This window comes from Fukomys damarensis, unplaced genomic scaffold (assembly GCF_012274545.1).
Source record: "Fukomys damarensis isolate Sample0158 unplaced genomic scaffold, DMR_v1.0_HiC HiC_scaffold_12, whole genome shotgun sequence".
NCBI classification, from domain to species: domain Eukaryota; kingdom Metazoa; phylum Chordata; class Mammalia; order Rodentia; family Bathyergidae; genus Fukomys; species Fukomys damarensis.
The window spans coordinates 57,089,746-57,108,718 of record NW_022900924.1 but is presented as its reverse complement, the minus strand read 5'-3'; the positions used below and the strand labels follow the sequence as shown (position 1 = coordinate 57,108,718).

Genomic DNA, 18,973 nt, shown 5'->3' with positions numbered 1-18,973 from the left:
AGGGTCTTGAGAAGACAAGTGTGCACGAGGCCTCATCGGTGGGCTGGGGTAAACCGCAGCTGTTCTCTCTGATCGCCCCTCAGTCCACTTCCCGGAATCCCTGCCCCTGGCTCTGTAGCCGGGAGGAGAGTAACCACTGCCTGCCCCTGCACCCTCAGACTGTCTCAGCTCCCTCTTGGGGGCGCCACTCCAAGTGTGCAGAGCCTCTGGGCCTCCCGTGTTCATCAGGCTGGTGCTGCGCAGGCACTGGCTGGGGGCACACGGGACTCGCGTCTGGGGCCTCCGGGACCGTGGGTGAAGAAGGAGGTTTGCGATCACAGCCTCTCTGGAGCACCCCTCAGGGCCGGTTCTCCACGGGGCTGGGGGGACACCCCAGGGAGACCAGGGTTCTGGGGAGCCCTGTGGTGGAGTTGCCGGCACCTCCTGATGTGGAGCCCAGGACCTAGGGCGAGGGCCCGTGTCTCTGTCACTGGGCGCTGGAAATGCTGGCGACTGTGAGCACGGTGGGGGCAGGACAGCGGGGCTAAGCTGTGGGCTGGCGTGGGCGGCGTTGGTTTTCCAAGTCACCAAGGGGCAGCGGACGGATGGTGGTTTGGAGAAGAAGCGTTGCTTAAGTTTGAGAAGCTCATGTTCATTCTCATTGCTTTTGTCGTTAAGGGAAGGGACATTTCCCTGTGAAACAGTAAAACCTTGCTTCTGAACAGCTCTTTGATGGAGCCATGCCGGTGGAAATATCCTAACACATGACTCAGACTTGTTTCCCAACTCTCAGGGCAAATTCTTCATTCCTGTCACCTTCACCCCGGTGACCTGCCAGTTTTCGGCCTTGAGAGTGTTCTCTAGCCTGTTCCCTGGCGCGAAACACAGACCTTGTGTGGAGCAGGAAAGGCTGGCGATCTGAGTGCTGGTTGACTCGGGACTCAGAGCAGCGGTTCCTCCGGTGAGTGGGGATTCAACCTGGTGCATGGTGGAAATTGGGATTCTCCCCATCACAGAGGCTGCAGAGAGGCCTGGCTTCTGCCATTGGTGCCTGAGACTCCCACTCTCTGAGGAACTGCGCATGTGTGGGTGCTGGCCGCCTTGGCTGGATGCAAGACGCTGGGTAGATTTCTGCACTGGAGCTGGGGTGTAAAGGTGCCCTGTTTCACCTGTAGCAGTTTTAGAACTTCTGCTTGTGTTACTTCTTGCGTAACTTGCGGCTGTCCTGATAGAGAAAGCGGGAAGAGAAGGAGAGGCTGCTTCTTGAACCTTGCTTCTGACCTTGGGTCCTCAGGCCTCTCTAACCCTGTCTTGCCTCGGCTGTGTGGGTGATGTACTTTAGAAAGCCTGTCAGTAGCCAGGACGTCCACCCCATGGTTGCACTGGTGTTATCTCGGAGAATCCCTTTGCGTAGCGCACACTCGGAAGAACCTGGTTCAACTGCCCTGCTGAGTGTCTGGCGGGGAGACCAGACTCCCCCCCGACATTTCCGTGCGTTGGAGGGTTTTTTGTTTTGTTTTTAAACCAAATGAATTACACTTAAGTGATTTTCTTTTCCTGTTTCTGTTAACCATGAGCTGTAGTTGGGCCAGAAATCACGGTGTTTCGGATACTAGTATTAACGCTGAGTTCGATTGTTCAGTGGTTTGATGCTAACCGTTTAGACCATTAACAAGTTCCTACTCCACATTTGGTGTTTCAGCCTTGCTCCCCATTCCCAGTTTTACTGAGTCCTTGGCAGTCCTAGTCTCACCCTGAGGGTGTGACCTGTCTTTAGGAGTTCGTAGTTTTATTTAGAAAAAGACAATTTAAAGGACCCGCTGAGATGGGTTTTATGGAGACTTCCCCAGTCCCGTTGGAGGGGGTGAGGTCATCCTTGGGGGCTTTGGCTCCCAGGCATTCAGCTCTCCCTTCCTTACTGCTAGGCTGGCCCTTGTCCTGCCCCCGTCTTCCTCCACTCTCCCCACGTTGGCCTAGTGGCTCCCTGAACCTACCTTAGAGTGGCAGCTGGGGTCAGATGCTGGAAGGTGCTTGTGCCCGTGAGCTTTCATTCCCCAGTAGGCGACTGTAAGGCCCAGTCGGTGCAGCTGCTGTGAGGGCAGTGGTGGGGAGCTGTGGCACCTTCGGAAGCTCTAAAGGACTCTCCGGTTTAGGGCACGGTAACAAAGAGTGTGTGTTCCGGACAGGTCACTGGCCCTTCTAACACTCCCCTCCCTGCGACTCCTGCTCCTGTCTGGTGGAAATGCTTGATTGTGCCACCTGTTGCGGCAGTGTCCGTGGCAGAGTCACGTGCCGGAGTTTCTGGACGGTTGAGCATTCTGTGATGCCAGCTGAAGTCCTGAGAGGAGCTGTGAGGACAGTGCCTGCGTGCTGCTTTCCTGTGTTTAGCTCTGCCCGTCACGTGTTGTCTCCTGATGAGCATTGTGTCTTCACTTGCTAGAGCAAACGACTGGCCTTCTTGTTTCTTATGAGAGTGGTGCTTAACAGAAGGCAAGCTTTCTTTAACCACCCAGGAACTTTGGGTAATTGCTGGTTGATATTTATGTACTTGTCTTATTTTTAGAACATGAACTTTGTGTAGTTGTACTGTCACACGTCACCTGTATCAGAGCTCACCTGCGGTTTAGCGTGACGAAAAAGTAAAAAAAATGAGTTTACTAATTTTTATAAAGGTTATTTTATAGGATTTATGTGGAATGATATAAATTAATTAAATACATGTGCGTTAGTGGTTAGGTATGATGCTGGTTACAGTAGCATTAAACAGTGTCTGCACTTGGCAATAGAAGAATAAGAACTTTTTAACTGCATAGATTTTTAATGTGTATGCATTTTTTGTTGTAAGTCATTTAGAATTTTTTTTTCTTTTTGGTGGAAAGGGGCATAGCCAAACATATACTATGAATAAAAATGGGTGAATTTCCAATTTGAATAATAGACATCACTAGAAGACGAGATTTACTGCACAGTTAATTTCTAAACATAACTGTTTCATAAAATAAGGGACAGCAGCTGTAAGGAAGGGAATGATATTGCCACCATTCGCTGTGGTCCTCGGCAGCTGGGCGGTGCCAGAAAGAGGCTTGGGTGTGCAGAGCGGGTTTAAGTTAAGCGTCAGCTGTGTGCTCAGCAAGTGCTGCTGGGATCTGGCGAGCGGTGAGTGTAAGTGCTGCTCGGGGGTGGGGGCCGCCAGGTCAGGGCCAGCCCGAGACATTTTGTGAGACCCCATTTTAGCGGAAGACTCTGCCCGCTGTCATCACCTGTCTGGCCTGATCCCGGGAGGACGTGGCCCTCTGGGTTGCCAGGTCGGGTGGAGATGTGCCCGCCAGCTGGGGGTGGGTGCGGAGCTCCGTTTGGGGTGGTCACGCAGGCCCCGCAGAGCCAGAGGCACCGCTCCCCGGCCCTCAGGTTGCCTTCTGCATCTGTGTGCTTCTGTTGTAGCAGACTTTTCCATTTGACCATCTCCATCGTGTATAAAATAGCACACTGTGTAGCTCTGGGGTTTCTGCCTTTGGTGTACTCTGTTTTAGTATTTTTTATTAGCAAATTCAATTTCTCTTGGCCTGGAACCCATGTTGTTTTGGGTGTTTTTACATGAAAGCTCCAGTTGAGCATTGACAGATGTGATGACAAAGGCCTGTGGCAGGGGTGGGGGGTCCCCCTAAGCCTTGTGGGGTCTGTCAAGTTTCTGGAGTTGATTTTGGTTATGTTTATACTGTTGTGTATGTGTTTTAGTTTCCGAAACTCCTTCGTAAATCCTTTCTATCCTAAATCCATTGTCCTCTCACAGGCACCCTTTTCCATCCCGTCCACGGCTGTGGGTGGCAGTGGCGGATTGCTTCCTGATGACCGGAGGCAGGGACCTACCTGCTGGCCCCTCTGCTGGGGTTGGGAGGTCCTCAGATGCTCCCCAGCTCCGCCTGCCCACAAAAGGCTGAGTGCTTTGTCGGAAGCTGCCATGCCGGGGCCTTCTTCCCGGCAGAGCCTGAGCCGCTGAGTTGCCCTGTTGCCCACCTCTGCTGGTTGGTTACGCCTTGGGCCCTAGGGCTGTACCTGAAAGGTGCAGACCTGGTGATTTTCTGCACCCTCGGCTGCATTTTGCTGGTCTCTGGGCTGTGATGTCCCAGTACCTTGTCAGGAGTGAGGAATGGGCAGCTGAGGCACGTGGGGCCCTTTCTGTCTCCTCAGAGTGTCCCCGTCTGACTGGTTTTGTTCTGGTGCAGGCTGTGACGGTGCTGCTCTTGGGCTGGGAGCGGCGAGGTGTTTCCATCGAGGCTCTTGCCGTCTCTCCCTGAACGTTTGCCCGCTTCGCTCCGTGGTGGCGCTTGCTTGGCCGTAAGTGAAGCCAGTGAGCACGACAGACCCCTTGCCTGCCTACCAAGGCTTCGGTTTTCTTCTCGGATGTTTTTGCTTTGCAATATAAGTGCTTTGGATTGCTCCGGAGGAGCCCACGGGTCCTCCTGTTATGCGCTTGGTGTTCGAATGGGCCAGTACTACCGCATGTCTTTGACTTGCAGACATCTGGAGTCTGGGTGTGATCCTGTTCATGCTGGTGTGCGGGCAGCCACCCTTCCAGGAGGCCAACGACAGCGAGACGCTGACCATGATCATGGACTGCAAGTACACGGTGCCGACCCACGTGTCCAAAGAGTGTAAAGAGTGAGTAGACAGCGTGCGGCCTGAGGTGACTCGGCTCCCAGGCATGAGTTCCTTTTCATCCTTGAGTTGAGTATCTGTGGTTTTGAGAGAGGTTGGGGGGAGCCCAGATTTTCACTTGAAATTTAACGCTGGAATGCAAGTGTGCTCACGGACTTATCCAGTATGCCTGCTTTCAGGAAGTTCATTCCTGGCTGCCCTGAGGTGGCCGCCGCCTTCCTCTGCCGCTTCTCCCTGCACGGCCCCAGGCTCCATGGTGCTCTTAGCCCCGGAAGCAGCACCTCACGAGCCGCTGGGCATCTGTGAGCGCGGGGTGACAGTGAGTGGCGCGCCAGGCTGACCCCGCTCTGTGGTCATCGCTGTCGCGGGAGGGCGGTGATGGGGAGAGCGCTTGGAGTTGAGTGTTTCGTCATCCATATTCCCAGTCCTTTAAAGGGAGTCCGGCCCAGGGGGTTGCCGCTAACTAAGGATTTGTTAGAACAGCAAAGTGTTGCATTTCTCCTGACACCTGGAAGAGGAGATCTGCCAGCGTGGGCCTCTTTCTTTCCAGTGGAGCCCCATCTTAGCCGACAGTTAAGAGCATGGGGAGTAAATTTCTGGACCCACTCATTGCAGGTGTCAGCGGCAGTCACGCTGGATGCTCGTGGGGCGAGCGGCCCCGCCCTGCCAGGGGGCCCATGCTCTTAGAGCCGTGCGTGCGCAGCACTGCCGAGCTGCAGGCTTCCTTCGGGACTGGGCAGTGCACCCCGTGCCTCCTCGTCTCCTCCCTGATGCCAGGCCTGGCTCACGCTGTCCTCCGTGCCCCCTGGGGAGCACACCGGCACTGTCCTCACTGCCCAGGGCCCTGCTCTCACTGCACTGTTGGGTGCTGAGTCCTCCCTGTGTGTTGATTCATAAAATCCATTTCTAGAAACAGCTTTTTTTCCTAGTACCAGGGATCAAACTCAGGACCTTGCCACTTGCAAGGCAGGTGTGGTGCCATTGAGCTAAATCGCCGGCTTCTCGAAATGTGTTGCATGGCGTTTCACATGTTTACAAGCTGGCCGTGAGTCACTGCCGACCTCTGACCATGTGCCCGCCCATGGCAGTACCTGTGTTAGGTCCACGGCACAGTGGCGCCGCTGCGGGCTGTAGTTTCTTCCTTCTACACATGACAGCACTGAACCCTCCCTCCTCATGCCCATCCAGGAGCCTGTGGGCTGGACGGTGTGGGAGGTGTGTACTCAGGCTGCCACTGCTATCTCTGAGCAATCTGCTGTAACGCCGGCCCTCCCTTCCCTGCAGCCTCATCACCCGGATGCTGCAGAGAGATCCCAAGAGAAGGGCCTCTTTGGAAGAGATCGAAAACCATGCGTGGCTGCAGGGGGTGGACCCTTCACCGGCCACGAAGTACAACATCCCCCTCGTGTCCTACAAGAACCTCTCGGAAGAGGAGCACAACAGCATCATCCAGCGCATGGTGCTCGGGGACATTGCCGACCGCGACGCCATTGTAGAGTACGTCAGTTCTGACCCAGGGGCCCAGGTTGCGGTTCCGTAGGGGCTTTGGAGCTTGGGGCCTTGGGAGCCTAGCTGGGAGGAGTTGTGTCTATCTGCTGCTCCCGCCCAGGGTCTGACACGGCGTTTTGCCTGGGTCTTGTTCCGGGGAGCAGGGAAGTCACCGCCAGGTGGTGTCCGTGAGTGCGTAGCCTTCTCACTTCCAGTGGGCTGGAGTGCAGCAGCTGGATGGCGCCTGTCTTGGGGACCCTTTGTCTGCAGCGATGTCCTCTTCCTTCCCGTGTCTGCTGCGGTCTCCGTGGGGAGGTCAGAGCAGCGCTGCTTGTCTCCTCTGGGTCAGGCTTGAGGAAGGGGCCGTGCCATTTTGTAGGTGACGTCTCGCTGGCCACAGAGCCCATGCTCGTGTACGGTTGGGCTGAGCTCAGTCCCCTCCCCGGAGCCCTGTCAGCCCCGGCCCTGCAGGCCTTCGTGGTGTTGCTTCCTCTGCCTGACCACAAGTAGGGCTCTGGCTTTTGCTGTTCTGATGCTGAGGACAGAACCCAGGGCCTCGTGCATGCCAGGCGAGCGCTGCAGCCCCCCAGTCCCCACAGTCGGGTATCAGTAACCTGAGCGGCTGGGCGTCAAAGAGCAGGTAGATGCAGTTGTGTCTAATGACAGTTTTTAAGAGGTCTGCTGAAAATTCAGTGTTTCCATAAATACCAAAAGTTATTTATTTCCTTGAAGAAGCAGTTGGGTATGATGTAAAGAGCAAATGACTAAAAGGCCACGCAGAGGTAACGGCTGAGGTCCTGGGGCAGAGGGGTCCAAGGGCCCCGTGTGGTCTGTGTGCAGGACATACACCTTCGGGGGTTTCTGATACCCTGGAGAGAAGGGTTTACAAAAGAAAACAGGCTTTAGTTTTGGTTTTGGTTTTAGTACAGATTTGTCCAAGTTTCCAAGTGCACTGTGAGTCCTCAGACTGACACACAGCTACTTACTTACACGCCCTGTCTGAGCAGAGAGCGGGACGCTTGTCTGTGCACACACGTGTAGGAGTCCGTGGAGAACGACTGAGACGACTGAGGGAAGGGCTGTGTGCATCTCCCTGAATGGCCAGGCGTCCTCCTCAGATGGACACCTGCACTGCTGCACGGAGAATTCCTAGTGTGAACTCACACCAGGGAGCGTCCGCATCCACCCAGAAAGGCGGGTGGCGGCTGTGGGGCTGCAGCCTGCGTGTTCCCAGACACAGTAGCACTGCAAGAAGCCCTCCTGCCCTCCGGAGCCCTGTGCCTCCAGCTGCCCACCCATCCTGCCCCGCTGCCCCGGCCGGACACTGTCAGCACTGACCTCGGAATGGCTTCCGTCCTGAGCATGCGTTGTGTATCAGAAAGCCTAAAAACCAGTCGCATGTTTCTGGGCCTTGGGGGGGGTTCTGAAGCACTGTCCCAGCACGTCCCATGATGGGCCCTGTGCCTTGGTGGGTGCCATGCCCTGGCACCCGGGTACGCAGGTACCCTGTGATCACAGCTTTCTAGACGGACGAATGAAAACATTGATTTTACTCAGAAAAGTAGTAAGCAGTGACATACTCTCAGTGCCCACAGTGCGTGTAATTGCAAAGAGAGTTGAAGGTAGACACATTTTCTGATTTTCCTGATTGATGCTGAGGAACGCGCCATCCTTCATGTTGTACTGGAAGCAGGTAAAGCCTTTAGCAGTGAACACTTCACAGGCACACTAACTTCCGGTAATGCACAGCACCTGGGAAGGTTCATTACCGTCTCTTGCACATCTCAAACTGACGTGAGCCCACACACTGTTAGCGTTTTTTTTTTTCCACTGAAATGAGCATTTATGTGCAGTTGCCTTTTAGGGTTTCAGTAGTGGCCTAAATACTACTAGGTCTCTCTCCCCCATTTGCCTTTGTGAATGAATTTAAAGCTTCCTGGTCATTGAATTTCATTTTTTTATCCTTTTCAAAAATCACAAGTCTTTATGAAAAGCACAGCTGTCTGTGTGGCTTATGTTCGCTCTGTTTTTCCTCAGAGCCCTGGAAACCAACAGGTACAACCACATCACGGCTACCTACTTCCTGCTCGCCGAGAGGATCCTGAGGGAGAAGCAGGAGAAGGAAATACAGACCCGGTCAGCGAGCCCCAGCAACATCAAGGCCCAGTTTAGGTGAGAAAAATGTCTTCACTGATTTTAGTAAGTTTACATTTTGAAATAGTGTACTTTCCTTTCCTGTGAGGGTTGTGAGGCCAGCGGTGACCCAGCCCGGCGGGGAGGCCAGTCGTCTCATGGCCATGCTGTCCCCATGGCGCATCCTTGGGCCGTGGGCCTGGCCGGGACAGGCTGTGCCGGTCCTTGTCACCAAGCTCTTCCTGGTCTGACACATGCTGTGCCGGCTTCTCTCCCGGTGATTTGAAATAAGTTTTTAAAATGTGTTGGTTTAGAGAGTGGGCTGGGACCCACCAGTGCATCGCCGGTTGGCCCAGGAGGCTGCTTAACCTCTCAGTGACACAGCTGCCTACTCTGCAGGCTGAGAGGAGTCACCCTGAGCTGGGAATCTGAGGGACGGGAGCGCTGCCGCGCTAGAGCACCTGCCCTGCTCCTGCTTCCATGGGCCGGAGCTCCAGAGTGGCCGGGGGCCCAGCGTCAGAAGTCACCAACCCAAGCCTGTGTCTGATGGGTAAATAGTGGCCCTGCCTCCCAGCACTGTGGGCTCCGTGAGTTGGACCCACGGTGCGGCCATCACCGGGGGCTCTGGTCCATCGGACGCACCTGCGCTTCCTGTTGGCGTCTTCCCTTCTCACTATGTGGGCGAAGACGGCACTGCTGTGCCCACCGCCTACAGCCCCTCGCCAAGGGCCTCCGGGCCAGGAGTTTGCCCGCCGCTGTCGAGCCTTGTGGGGCAGAAGAGCTTGGCCGTCTGCGCCCTCCCCGGGTTGAGCAGCTGCTCAGTGTGGGGTGGTTTGGGGCCAGCTCCTGCGCGCGCTGCACTGTCCTGACTGCCGCGACCGGCACCACCCTTGCTTTCTTCTTCCTGTACCTGGAGCGCTGGGGGGAAGAGCCACATGGGGAGATGCTGGTAGGGCCCTAGGCTGTGGGCTAAAATCAGTGTGAAGTGGAAACGACATGGCGCCGTGTGACAGTGGCTGTTTTAAATGTCTCTGGCATCTCCCATCCCACGGGCATGGAGAGCAAATGAGGATTCATGGTGCAGGTGGAGTGCCGCGTTCTCAGAGTCCCCCCTGGGCCACCAAGCAGGTTCTTGTAACGTGGCTGACGCTAGGCTGGAGAGTGAAGCCGAGGGTTAAACACGAGCGGTTTTGCTATGCAGTGCTCCTTACGGGTGGGTGTTTGAAAGTACACTTATACCAAGTGAAAGTTTTTAATTTAAGAAGAGATTCGTATGTGACAGCTCCACAGCTCTTCTCCCAGCACCCTCGTATTTAAATCCATTAAACTATTTCCACTTATTTTTATGAATGCTGAGCTTTTACACCATCTTGTAAAAGCAGCACTGGAATTCCAGGTGAATTTTATTAGCAATCCTACAGCTCAATAAGTTGAGCTATAAGCATCAAAGGGACAAAGTCAGAAGTGTGATCAAAATATACAGTGAATCTTTACTTTTTAAAAAAAAATTAGTACAGTAAGATACATTGCTATTAATTCCCCTCAAAACACGCCTGGCTTTGAACACACTTATTCTTACAGTTTTGGCGTACTTTCCTGAGTGTCTTTACTAGTGTGATCAAAAATACAGTGACTACTGCCACGGAGCACCATCCAGCAGAGAGGCAGCGCATAAAAACACGACAGTGTGTTCTCATCCACCTTGGTCCCAGATCTGGCACCGGGCGACGTCTGGCTCTTCCCAAAGTAAAAATGACCCATCGAGGTAGCCAGGACAGCGCAACTATAAAGACCCTCACGAAAGCGGACTCCAGAGCTGCTGCAGAGAGCGAGAGAGCTATGGGATGGGTGTGTTCAGTGAGAAGGGAGGGTTCTGGGGGAGGTTCAGGGCAGTGTGTCTTTCGCTGTAATTTAAAAACTTGAATCCCATATTTTCCATCACACCTCATCCGGGTGCTGTGCAGGCTTCGGAAAGTGAGTGCTTTCTCTGGTGCACAGCATACTCCCTGGCAGCTGTGGCGAGGTCGCGCCTGCATGGCCTCCTGCTAACCGCATGTGCCCGCCGGTGTCCTGGCTGACAGATGCTGGTAGGAGTGTGGCTGCCGTGTTTCCTTCTGTGTCTGTGGGTTTACTGTGCAAGTTTTGTGTGTCTTTTACTGACGTCTGTGCGTGACTGCATGCCTTTTCTCTTTCTGATTTATTACGCAGGCAGTCATGGCCAACCAAGATCGATGTGCCCCAGGACCTTGAGGACGACCTTACGGCCACGCCTTTGTCCCACGCAACTGTCCCTCCGTCTCCGGCCCGGGCCACCGACAGTGTCCTCAATGGCCACAGGAGTAAAGGCCTGTGTGATTCGACTAAGAAGGACGACCTGCCCGAGCTGGCAGGACCCGCGCTCTCCACGGTGCCCGCTGCAAGCTTGAAACCTGCAGTCAGCGGGCGGAAGTGTCTGTTCAGGGTGGAGGAGGACGAAGAGGAGGATGAGGAGGACAGGAAACCCATGTCCCTGTCCACACAAGTGGTTCTGCGGCGGAAGCCGTCTGTGACCAACCGTCTGACATCCAGGAAGAGCGCGCCCGTCCTCAACCAGATCTTCGAGGAGGGGGAGTCAGATGATGAGTTTGACATGGACGAGAACCTGCCGCCCAAGCTGAGCAGGCTGAAGATGAACATCGCCTCCCCAGGCACCGTGCACAAACGCTACCACCGGAGGAAGAGCCAGGGCCGCGGCTCCAGCTGCAGCAGCTCTGAGACCAGTGACGATGACTCTGAGAGCCGGCGGCGTCTGGACAAAGACAGCGGGTTCCCCTACTCCTGGCACCGGCGGGACAGCAGCGAGGGGCCCCCAGGCAGCGAGGGGGATGGTGGGGGCCAGAGCAAGCCCAGCCATGGCAGCGGTGGCGCGGACCAGGCCAGCCTTTTGTTAAGATGCAGGGTGCACCCCGGGTGGCACCTCGGGGTCCACGCGCCGCTGTGCCTCGGGGCCCCCCAGCTCTGTGCAGCTGGCCTCGCGCAGTGCCGGGGAGCTGGTGGAGAGCCTCAAACTCGTGGGCCTCTGCCTGGGCTCCCAGCTGCACGGCGGCGCCAAGTACATCATGGACCCGCAGCGGGTGCTGGCGCTGTCCAGCGTGAAGGTGCAGGAGAAGTCCGCGTGGAAGATGTGCGTGGGCTCTGCTGCGGGCTCCGGCCAGGCCCCGGCCGTGGGCAGTGTCAAGTTCTTCTCCGAGCACGTGGCCGGGGCCACCGCCGAACTGGAGCGGATAAAGAGCAAGAACCTGAAGAGCGGCGTGCTCCAGCTACCTCTGTGCGAGAAGACCATCTCCGTGAACATCCGGCGGGGCCCCAAGGAGGGGCTGCTGTGCGCCTCCAGCCCGGCCAGCTGCTGCCACGTCATCTGAGCGCCAGCCGCGACCACGCATGGCCTCTGCATGCTGCCAGACCCCACTTTGTTTCCAGCCGAAGAGTCTACTGTGTACTTTTTACATTCATAGTTGTAATGTGGATGATCAGGATGAAATTAAATTGTATATTTGGAACCTAATGTAAATGGAGCACTTAGAAATTCGATATTCTGCACTTCACCTAGAGAGAGAGAGAGATGCTTTTGTTTCTTGTGCAAAATCTAAATCCTGTCCTGACCTCCTGTGATCCAGAAACTCCGTGCTCGGAGGCGCCTGCGGTGCCCGAGACAGAACCAAAGCAATAACACGTGGCAGCCCTGGCCCAGCGGCGAGGTGGCCCTGCCGCCCACAGCCTGGCGGAGCAAGGACAGCGAGTGTCTGCCCTGAGCGAGCCCTGACGGCGACCCCTGCGCCTGCACCCGGCCGTCGTGGGTAGGGCGTGAAGCCCGAAGCTTGGGCTCTCGTGTCGCCCGGCGATTCTCCTGCCTTCCTGGCAGGTGAGGTGAAGGACAGCTTTCTGAGGCAGCGGCGAGGTGGCCCTGCCGCCCACAGCCTGGCGGAGCAAGGACAGCGAGTGTCTGCCCTGAGCGAGCCCTGACGGCGACCCCTGCGCCTGCACCCGGCCGTCGTGGGTAGGGCGTGAAGCCCGAAGCTTGGGCTCTCGTGTCGCCCGGCGATTCTCCTGCCTTCCTGGCAGGTGAGGTGAAGGACAGCTTTCTGAGGCAGCTTCCCCCTCACGGCAGACACGCGGACAATCCTGTACCGTGCTGCAGCGAGCTCCTGACGGCGTCTGTCCAGCAGAGCTCAGGCTGCCCGTGGGCAGCGTCTGCGGGACTGTGTGGGCCCCGCTAGTGCCCTCAACGCCGAGGAGACGGAGGCGGTGGTGGGGCCCTGCACGGGCAGAGGGCACGCAGACTGGCCGAGTCTTGGGTCTGATGGGAACCAAACTTCTGGGATCTGTTTCTCAGGAGTTTGCTAATTAGTCGTCCTGTTTCCATTTCATTCCATCCTTTGGCTCAGCTAGCTATGAAAATTGGCTGATCAGAAGTACAGATAAAAAGGTAAAATTTACACAGCAAACAAAAATGCGCAAAGCCTGCTTTGTGCCCCCCCCCCATTTTTTGTTTTGCCTTCCTGCCAGAAAACAGTCGGGACCCCGGCTGTAACCTGCCCAACACGGTGACACTTTTGACCCGATAATCGTCTCGTGGCCACTCGTCTTGCAGGATGCGATAGGTAGCAGATCATGGGTGTTGCGAGGAGCCAGATGCTGTTTCCCTCACGCTGTGCCCTGGGGTCTTAACAGCTGCGTTTGGCAGCCTTCGGGTGGGCTGTGCCCGCTCTGACACAGCTTGGAGCGACGGGCCTGACTTGAGCAGGCAGAGCACCGAAGACCCGCACGGCGCGGCCCAGGCCCGGCCCCAGCAGCCTGGCAGCTCCCTGACGTGGGACTCGTGCCCTGTGCTCAGGACTCGGGGTGCGCAGTGTGCCTCACCGTGTAAGTACGGCTGCTACTTCAAGTCTCTCTCCTGTGTAGACAGGCCTGGGCTAGCCAGGCGCGTTTTAGGCTGCAGCTCTAGTTATTGTGATATTTATGCTGAAAGCTATGAGAATAGATGTGTGGGTGAAGCCATAGAACATATTTGCTTGAAATTCTTGAGCAGGGATCTTTGAAGGGCCAGAAAGAAGATGTGTAGTTCATGTAGTCAGTGAGCGTCACATCTGTCGGCAGCATAGGAGGGAGGTTTCCAAAGGGCATTGGCAATAAACTCTTTGTTGCAGCTGTTTTCCAAGTCCTGTAAATACTTTCGCTGTGGTTGTGTATAGCCTTGGCGTGGCACCTTTTAACTGACCCACCTGTGTTGGTTCCCAGTGGTTTTTATATTCAGATGTACATACGGTGCTCGCCTTAGGGTCAGCAGAGTTGACCACTTACGTGAGGAGCTGTGTCGTAGCCTTACAGCCGTGTGTGGTTGGTCGGCCGCCCGGGCCACACGTCTGTCTGAGTGGTGTCCGCCCGTCCTGAGCGAGCGACTGCATGTGTCTGTGTGTAGTGCGCCATCCGTACGGGAGGGGCGGACGCCATTACGGGGAGGTACTCTTGGACCAAACTCCTTGACCCGCTCTCCGGGCACCTGGGCCCTAACCTCTGTCTTCACAAGTTGCATAGTTACAGTAATGCATCCATTAATATTGTGGAAAGCAGTCGTGTATTTTTCTGTATGTGTGTATATAATATATAATTACGTACTTCTGGCAAGTCTACGCGTATTTAAAGTAGTGACAATCTTGACACCGACTCTAAGATTAGCTGTGAGCCTGGGCTGCGTTAACGATGTCCTGAAGAGCTGATGTGCCCGCATTCACACCGTCAGCTGCTCGCTCGGTTGCTTCCAGTTCTGGCGGATTTTCCTCCTTGTGTAAACATTTACAGGTCTGTGACAAATGGAAAATAATCCAAACAATAAAGTGACATTGGTGTTCAGCAACAGAAACCGCGTCCCCTGTCGTGTGTGTCCTCGCGATCCCTGCCCGCCCTGTACCACCAGATGCGGCAGAGAAGCCAGGGACGGCGTCGCTGCTCCAGCTCGCTCACGACACCCAGGCCGGTCCCGCTGCTCTCTCCAGGATGTCCTTTCTGTCCCAGCCTTGTCCCTGTGACTTGGGCCCCTCTGGGAGCCGTGCGGACCTGGCTCTGGTCATTCTGTTCTTTCTCTCGCATCATCCATCTTTGCTCCTGCCCTGGACTCTGCCTACAGACGAAGCCACCGTGACGCCACCTCCCTCGACAGCAGCCACACCCTGGTTCCCCGCGTTGTCGCCAACCGTGGCCCTGCTGCCTTCTCCTCTGGAGCTGCTCTGCGAGAGGTCAGTGGTAACCTCCACGTGGCCAGTCCAGCGGGCCAGTTTTGCAAATGGCTTTATTGTAGCGTCAGTCACTTACTGCGAAACTTGCTGGTTTAAATTGTGAAATGGGGTTCGGTGGGCTTGGGACACAGTGATTCTGTGTGACCCTTGCCCTAGTCCATTTTGCCCCCCAATGAGGCCTGTGCTGCCCCTCCCATCCTTGTCCCCACCCTGCAGCCTCAGGCTCGTACTGTCCAAGGTCCCTTCTCACACCCCTGGCAGAAGCCCTCCATTCCATTCCATTTCTGCTTGGAAACTTCCTGTCTCCCCACCGTCTTCCCCTGCCTCGGAAGGTGGGGTGCCAGGCTCACTTCTGACATCTGCACCCCCTGAACATCCATGGCACCTGTTCACTTCTCCCCTGGACGCGTCCACTCAGGCCTCCCTGGTGCCATCATGGGGACCCCAGGCCTTGGCCTGCTCTCCCATCCTGACGTTCAGGCCCCACTCACCGCCTCCGTAGTCACTAATCTTGGCCAGGACGCCATTGTGACTCTGGACAGCTGCGTGAGTCCCCTAACAGCAGAGCTCCCCAGCCCCGTGTTGGCCAGGCTGCTCCCCATGCCTTGAGTACACCTCCAGTCAGTGGCGACGACCCTGCATGCTCCCGGTGATGACCTCGTCCCCTCACCCCAAAACCAGCCCCTGGTGCCCCACATGACCTCTCTGCTGTCACTCTGGGCTTTCCATCCTCCCCCACTCTGCAGTGCACATGATCATTTTAAAGGATAAATTGCAAATGTACTAAGAAAAAAAACAGGAAAAATAATACCATAAAATATGCTTTAAAAGGTGTTTAATTTGCAGATGTTTGGGGATTATCCACAAGTTTCTGTTATTAGTTTCTAGTTGAATTCTATTTTAATCAGACTATGTTTTCCACATTTTTTTTAAGGTAGGATTTTGCTATGTAGTTCAGGCTGGCCTTGAACTATGTAGCCCAGTCTGGTCTCAAACTTGCAGTGATCCTCCTGCCTCAGCCTCCTGAATGCTGGGATCACAGATGAGTGCCACCACACATGGCCAATTCGTCTTAAGATGAAAAGCTTGTTTCCCAACACGCCATAGCCTGTGCTGGTGAATGTCTGGGGTTCTAGGAGAGTGCTGCTGGACATTCCCATGTCGGCTCAGTGGGTTGGCAGTGTTTGTGTTCTGTGTCTATGGATTTTCTCTCATTGTAGCAGCTCTCAAGAGGAATGCTGAACTAAATACGGAAGTAATAAAATTTTTAAAGTTTATTGGAGTAGAAGACATATGGCCAATAAGATCCTCCCCTGAACACTCAGCCCATGGTTCTGTCCACATTCTGAAGCAGCTCTGGAGTCCTCATTCTTATCTTTGAACCGGGTGTGATAAAAATGAGTGGATGCTGCTCCTGGGTGCCATCCAAAAGACAGCTCGCAAAAACGCAAGGCTGTGTCCTGGTGCTTGTTCATGGGATCGGGCACTGTGGGACTTCTCACCCTCCCCACAGTCGGAATGACCATGGAAGGTCCACATCTGAACTGATTCAGGACATCGAGGAGCTTGGACAGTGCGACTAAAGACCCTCAGGAAAGAGGACTCCGGAGCTGCTGCAGGAAGTGGCGAGGATGATGGGGGAGTGTGCAGCAAGGAGGAAGATTCCGGCCATGTGGCTTCTACTATAATAAATGTTTCAAATGTAAACACTATTTTCCGATCATACCGCGTGTCCCTCTCTTCATTCCTACCAGTTTTATTTCATGGAACTGGAGCCCCGCGTTAGGCACATACAACTAGCATACAGCGCCCTTGCCTTGGGAGATGATTTTCTGTTCTGAGACCCTAACAGAGCTCACCGTCCTCTTGGCCGTGAGAATCTTTGCCATTCTTACTGTCACCTGTGACATTAAACTCAGGCATTTTAGACAACCTAGAGTTAGTTGGGTCTTGCTTATTTGGCCAGTTTGCTTTTGGTGGAGTGTTCAGACCAGTTACATCGAATACAATTGTTGAATGGTTTGATTTAAACCTTCCTCTCTCTGGTTTTCTATTTGTCTCATCTGGTCTCAGTTTCTCTTCCCTACTTTCCTACCTTCTTTTGGTTTAACTAATCACCTTTTTCCCCAACAATGGGGATTGAATCCAGGGCCTTCACACTGAGCTACATCTCTAACTCTTTCTTACTTTTTTGTTGTTGTTGGTTTTTTGGTACCAGGGATTGAACTCGGGTCCTTGCGCTTGCAAGGCAGGCCACCGAAACGCTGAGCTAAATCCCCGGCCCTCTTTCTTTCTTTTTTGAAATAGGGTCTCACTCAGTTGCTGAGTTGCTCAGGGTGGCTCAAACTTTCAGTCCTCCCGTTTCAGCTTCCCAGGGTGCTGGGGATATAGGTGTGTACCACCACATCTACTGATCACTTTTTGTTCCATTTGCTGTCCACTGTTGGCTTCCTGGTGTTTGTTTCAGTAGCTCCTGTAGGATGTGCAGGAGATGTCAGTATGTCACAGCCTACCTTAGAATACTCCTTCAGGAGGGGTGTATGCCTACAACTGCACTGCTTCCATTTTCTTCCTGTTGTGATTGCTATTTTTTTTCACATATGTATAGATTTATAAAAATAGTTTTTAGGATACTAAATGAAAGGGGAACATACTGTACCTACAATTTCTAGCACCTTTCATTTCTTAATGCAAGCCCAAATTTGAGTGTTTTCTTCCAACTCTAGAACACTCATCACTTCTCATAGCACGGGTCTGCTGGCAGCACTCCTGTTGGCTTTCCTTGTTGAAAAACTTTTTCACTTACGAAAGATAGTTTTGATGGGTATAAAATCCTAGGTTGCCCTTTTAATTTCAGTGAACACTGAACTGCACATTGTCAAACGTTGGATTTCAGCACAGTCCCGTGTGGTCTATGGCCCAAAGTCTGAAAACCACTGCTTCATGCATTGTTCGGTTTTCTAGCAAGCGGGCTGGTCACGTTCCTCTTCTGCTGTCATGGCTGCAAGTGGAACCCTCAGTCACAGGCTTCTTTAATACTTCTCCGCTGGCTTCCCCTAGTGTGAGAAGCCAGGGTCTTCCTAGTGACCCGTGCCCTCGTCTGTCCCCATTAATTCTCTGACCTTATTTCCTCTCCAGTCCCAGGGGCCCTCTGACACCAGTGACCACCTTGCTGGCTCCTCAGCAGGAGCGCGCTGGGGCAGCCTCAGCTGCGCCTGGCTTGGCTCTTGGGGCCTCTTAGTGTCTGCCCAGAGAGGGGACAGCAGCCCCGTGCCTGCCCACTGCCCATCTGGTCTCTTGGGGGCTTTCCCTCTTAGGGCCCAGGTGGAGCAGAATCCTTTCTGCGGTCCTGCTGGGTCCCTGGAAGCCCTTACTTCTGTCAGGTCCCCTTCTCAAGCCACCCTCAAGTGCTGTGCAGAGGACGGAGGATGGAGACCTCGCTGGGATCATGCTGTCGTCACAGACACTGACTGTGAGGCCTGAGGACTTCTGTGCCTCTGATATTTGTCTCCCTGCTGATTTCCTGTGGGAGAAGGCAGGGAGCTGTGGGTTTGGGCTGGGGACAAGGTGGGAGGGTTGAGGGTCGCCTGCAGGTGCCACACCAGGTGAGAACCAAGAAACTCAAGCCCATGGGCCTCGGTTTTTCTCCCTGTAGCCAGGACAGCATTAGGAATCTGGCCTGTGGGGTGCACCCAGGAGTGTGGGGGGCAGCAGGAGCCCCTCCTGAGGCCTGTGTGCAAGAGGTTGGGGTGAAGTGACCTGGCCTGGCTGAAGCTGCACTGGCCACCTGTGGGACCTGGTGATTGTCCAGCCCTCCTGTGGAGGGAGGCGAGCTCAAGGTGTGTGGGCAGGTGACGGAGAAAGCGGTCCCTAGAGGTGGAGGCACCCAGCCTGGCTGCCGTGGTGCTGGCGGGGACAGTGTCCAACAACTCAGAGGAGCTTCCCCACAGGGTAGCCCTGGGCAGGGCCCCACAGGTCACTGGGATCCAGCCAAGTGGACATTCTCCTATGACCTGCCCTACACGGTGACCATCCCACCATCCTCGGTGACACTTCCCCTGGGTGACTGCTGCATGGTGACTCCGAGCTCCCCACTGCCAGGTAAGTGCCCCGTCTGGCTGTTCAATGGGAGCTGTGTCCCTGTGTCCTAGCCATTGCCAGGGAGTAGGTGTCCCCTCCTGGAGAGTTTGAGAATGGGGGCTTCTACTTCCACAGCCCTCGCTTCTGCTGGGTGGGGTCAGCGTGGGCGGCCAGGACCCCAGGCTAAGGGAGCCCACCAAGGAGAGCACAGAAGAGTCAGAGAGGCTTCCAGGGGAGCAGTGACCAAGAGACAGGCCCTGTGGGCCAGTGTGGGGGACAGTGTCCCCGACCCTCAGCTCAGGAGATCCTGGCATGTGGGCGGCAAAGGGCACAGCAGTTCGTGTCCCCACCCTGCGAAGTGTTCC

At 54.9% G+C, this 18,973-nt stretch overlaps 1 protein-coding gene across 1 annotated transcript in view; it reads left to right on the top strand.

Annotated features, from left to right (window-relative positions):
- The window catches only part of Snrk (SNF related kinase), a 40,137-nt gene extending 27,956 nt beyond the window's left edge, over positions 1-12,181 (top strand). Inside the window, 5 exon segments of the mRNA XM_019207546.2 lie at positions 4,497-4,638; positions 5,920-6,132; positions 8,161-8,295; positions 10,465-11,187; positions 11,189-12,181. Of these exon segments, the coding sequence (XP_019063091.1) occupies positions 4,497-4,638; positions 5,920-6,132; positions 8,161-8,295; positions 10,465-11,187; positions 11,189-11,657 (1,682 nt within the window). The 3' untranslated portion in view covers positions 11,658-12,181.
- Positions 12,182-18,973: the final 6,792 nt, after the last annotated feature.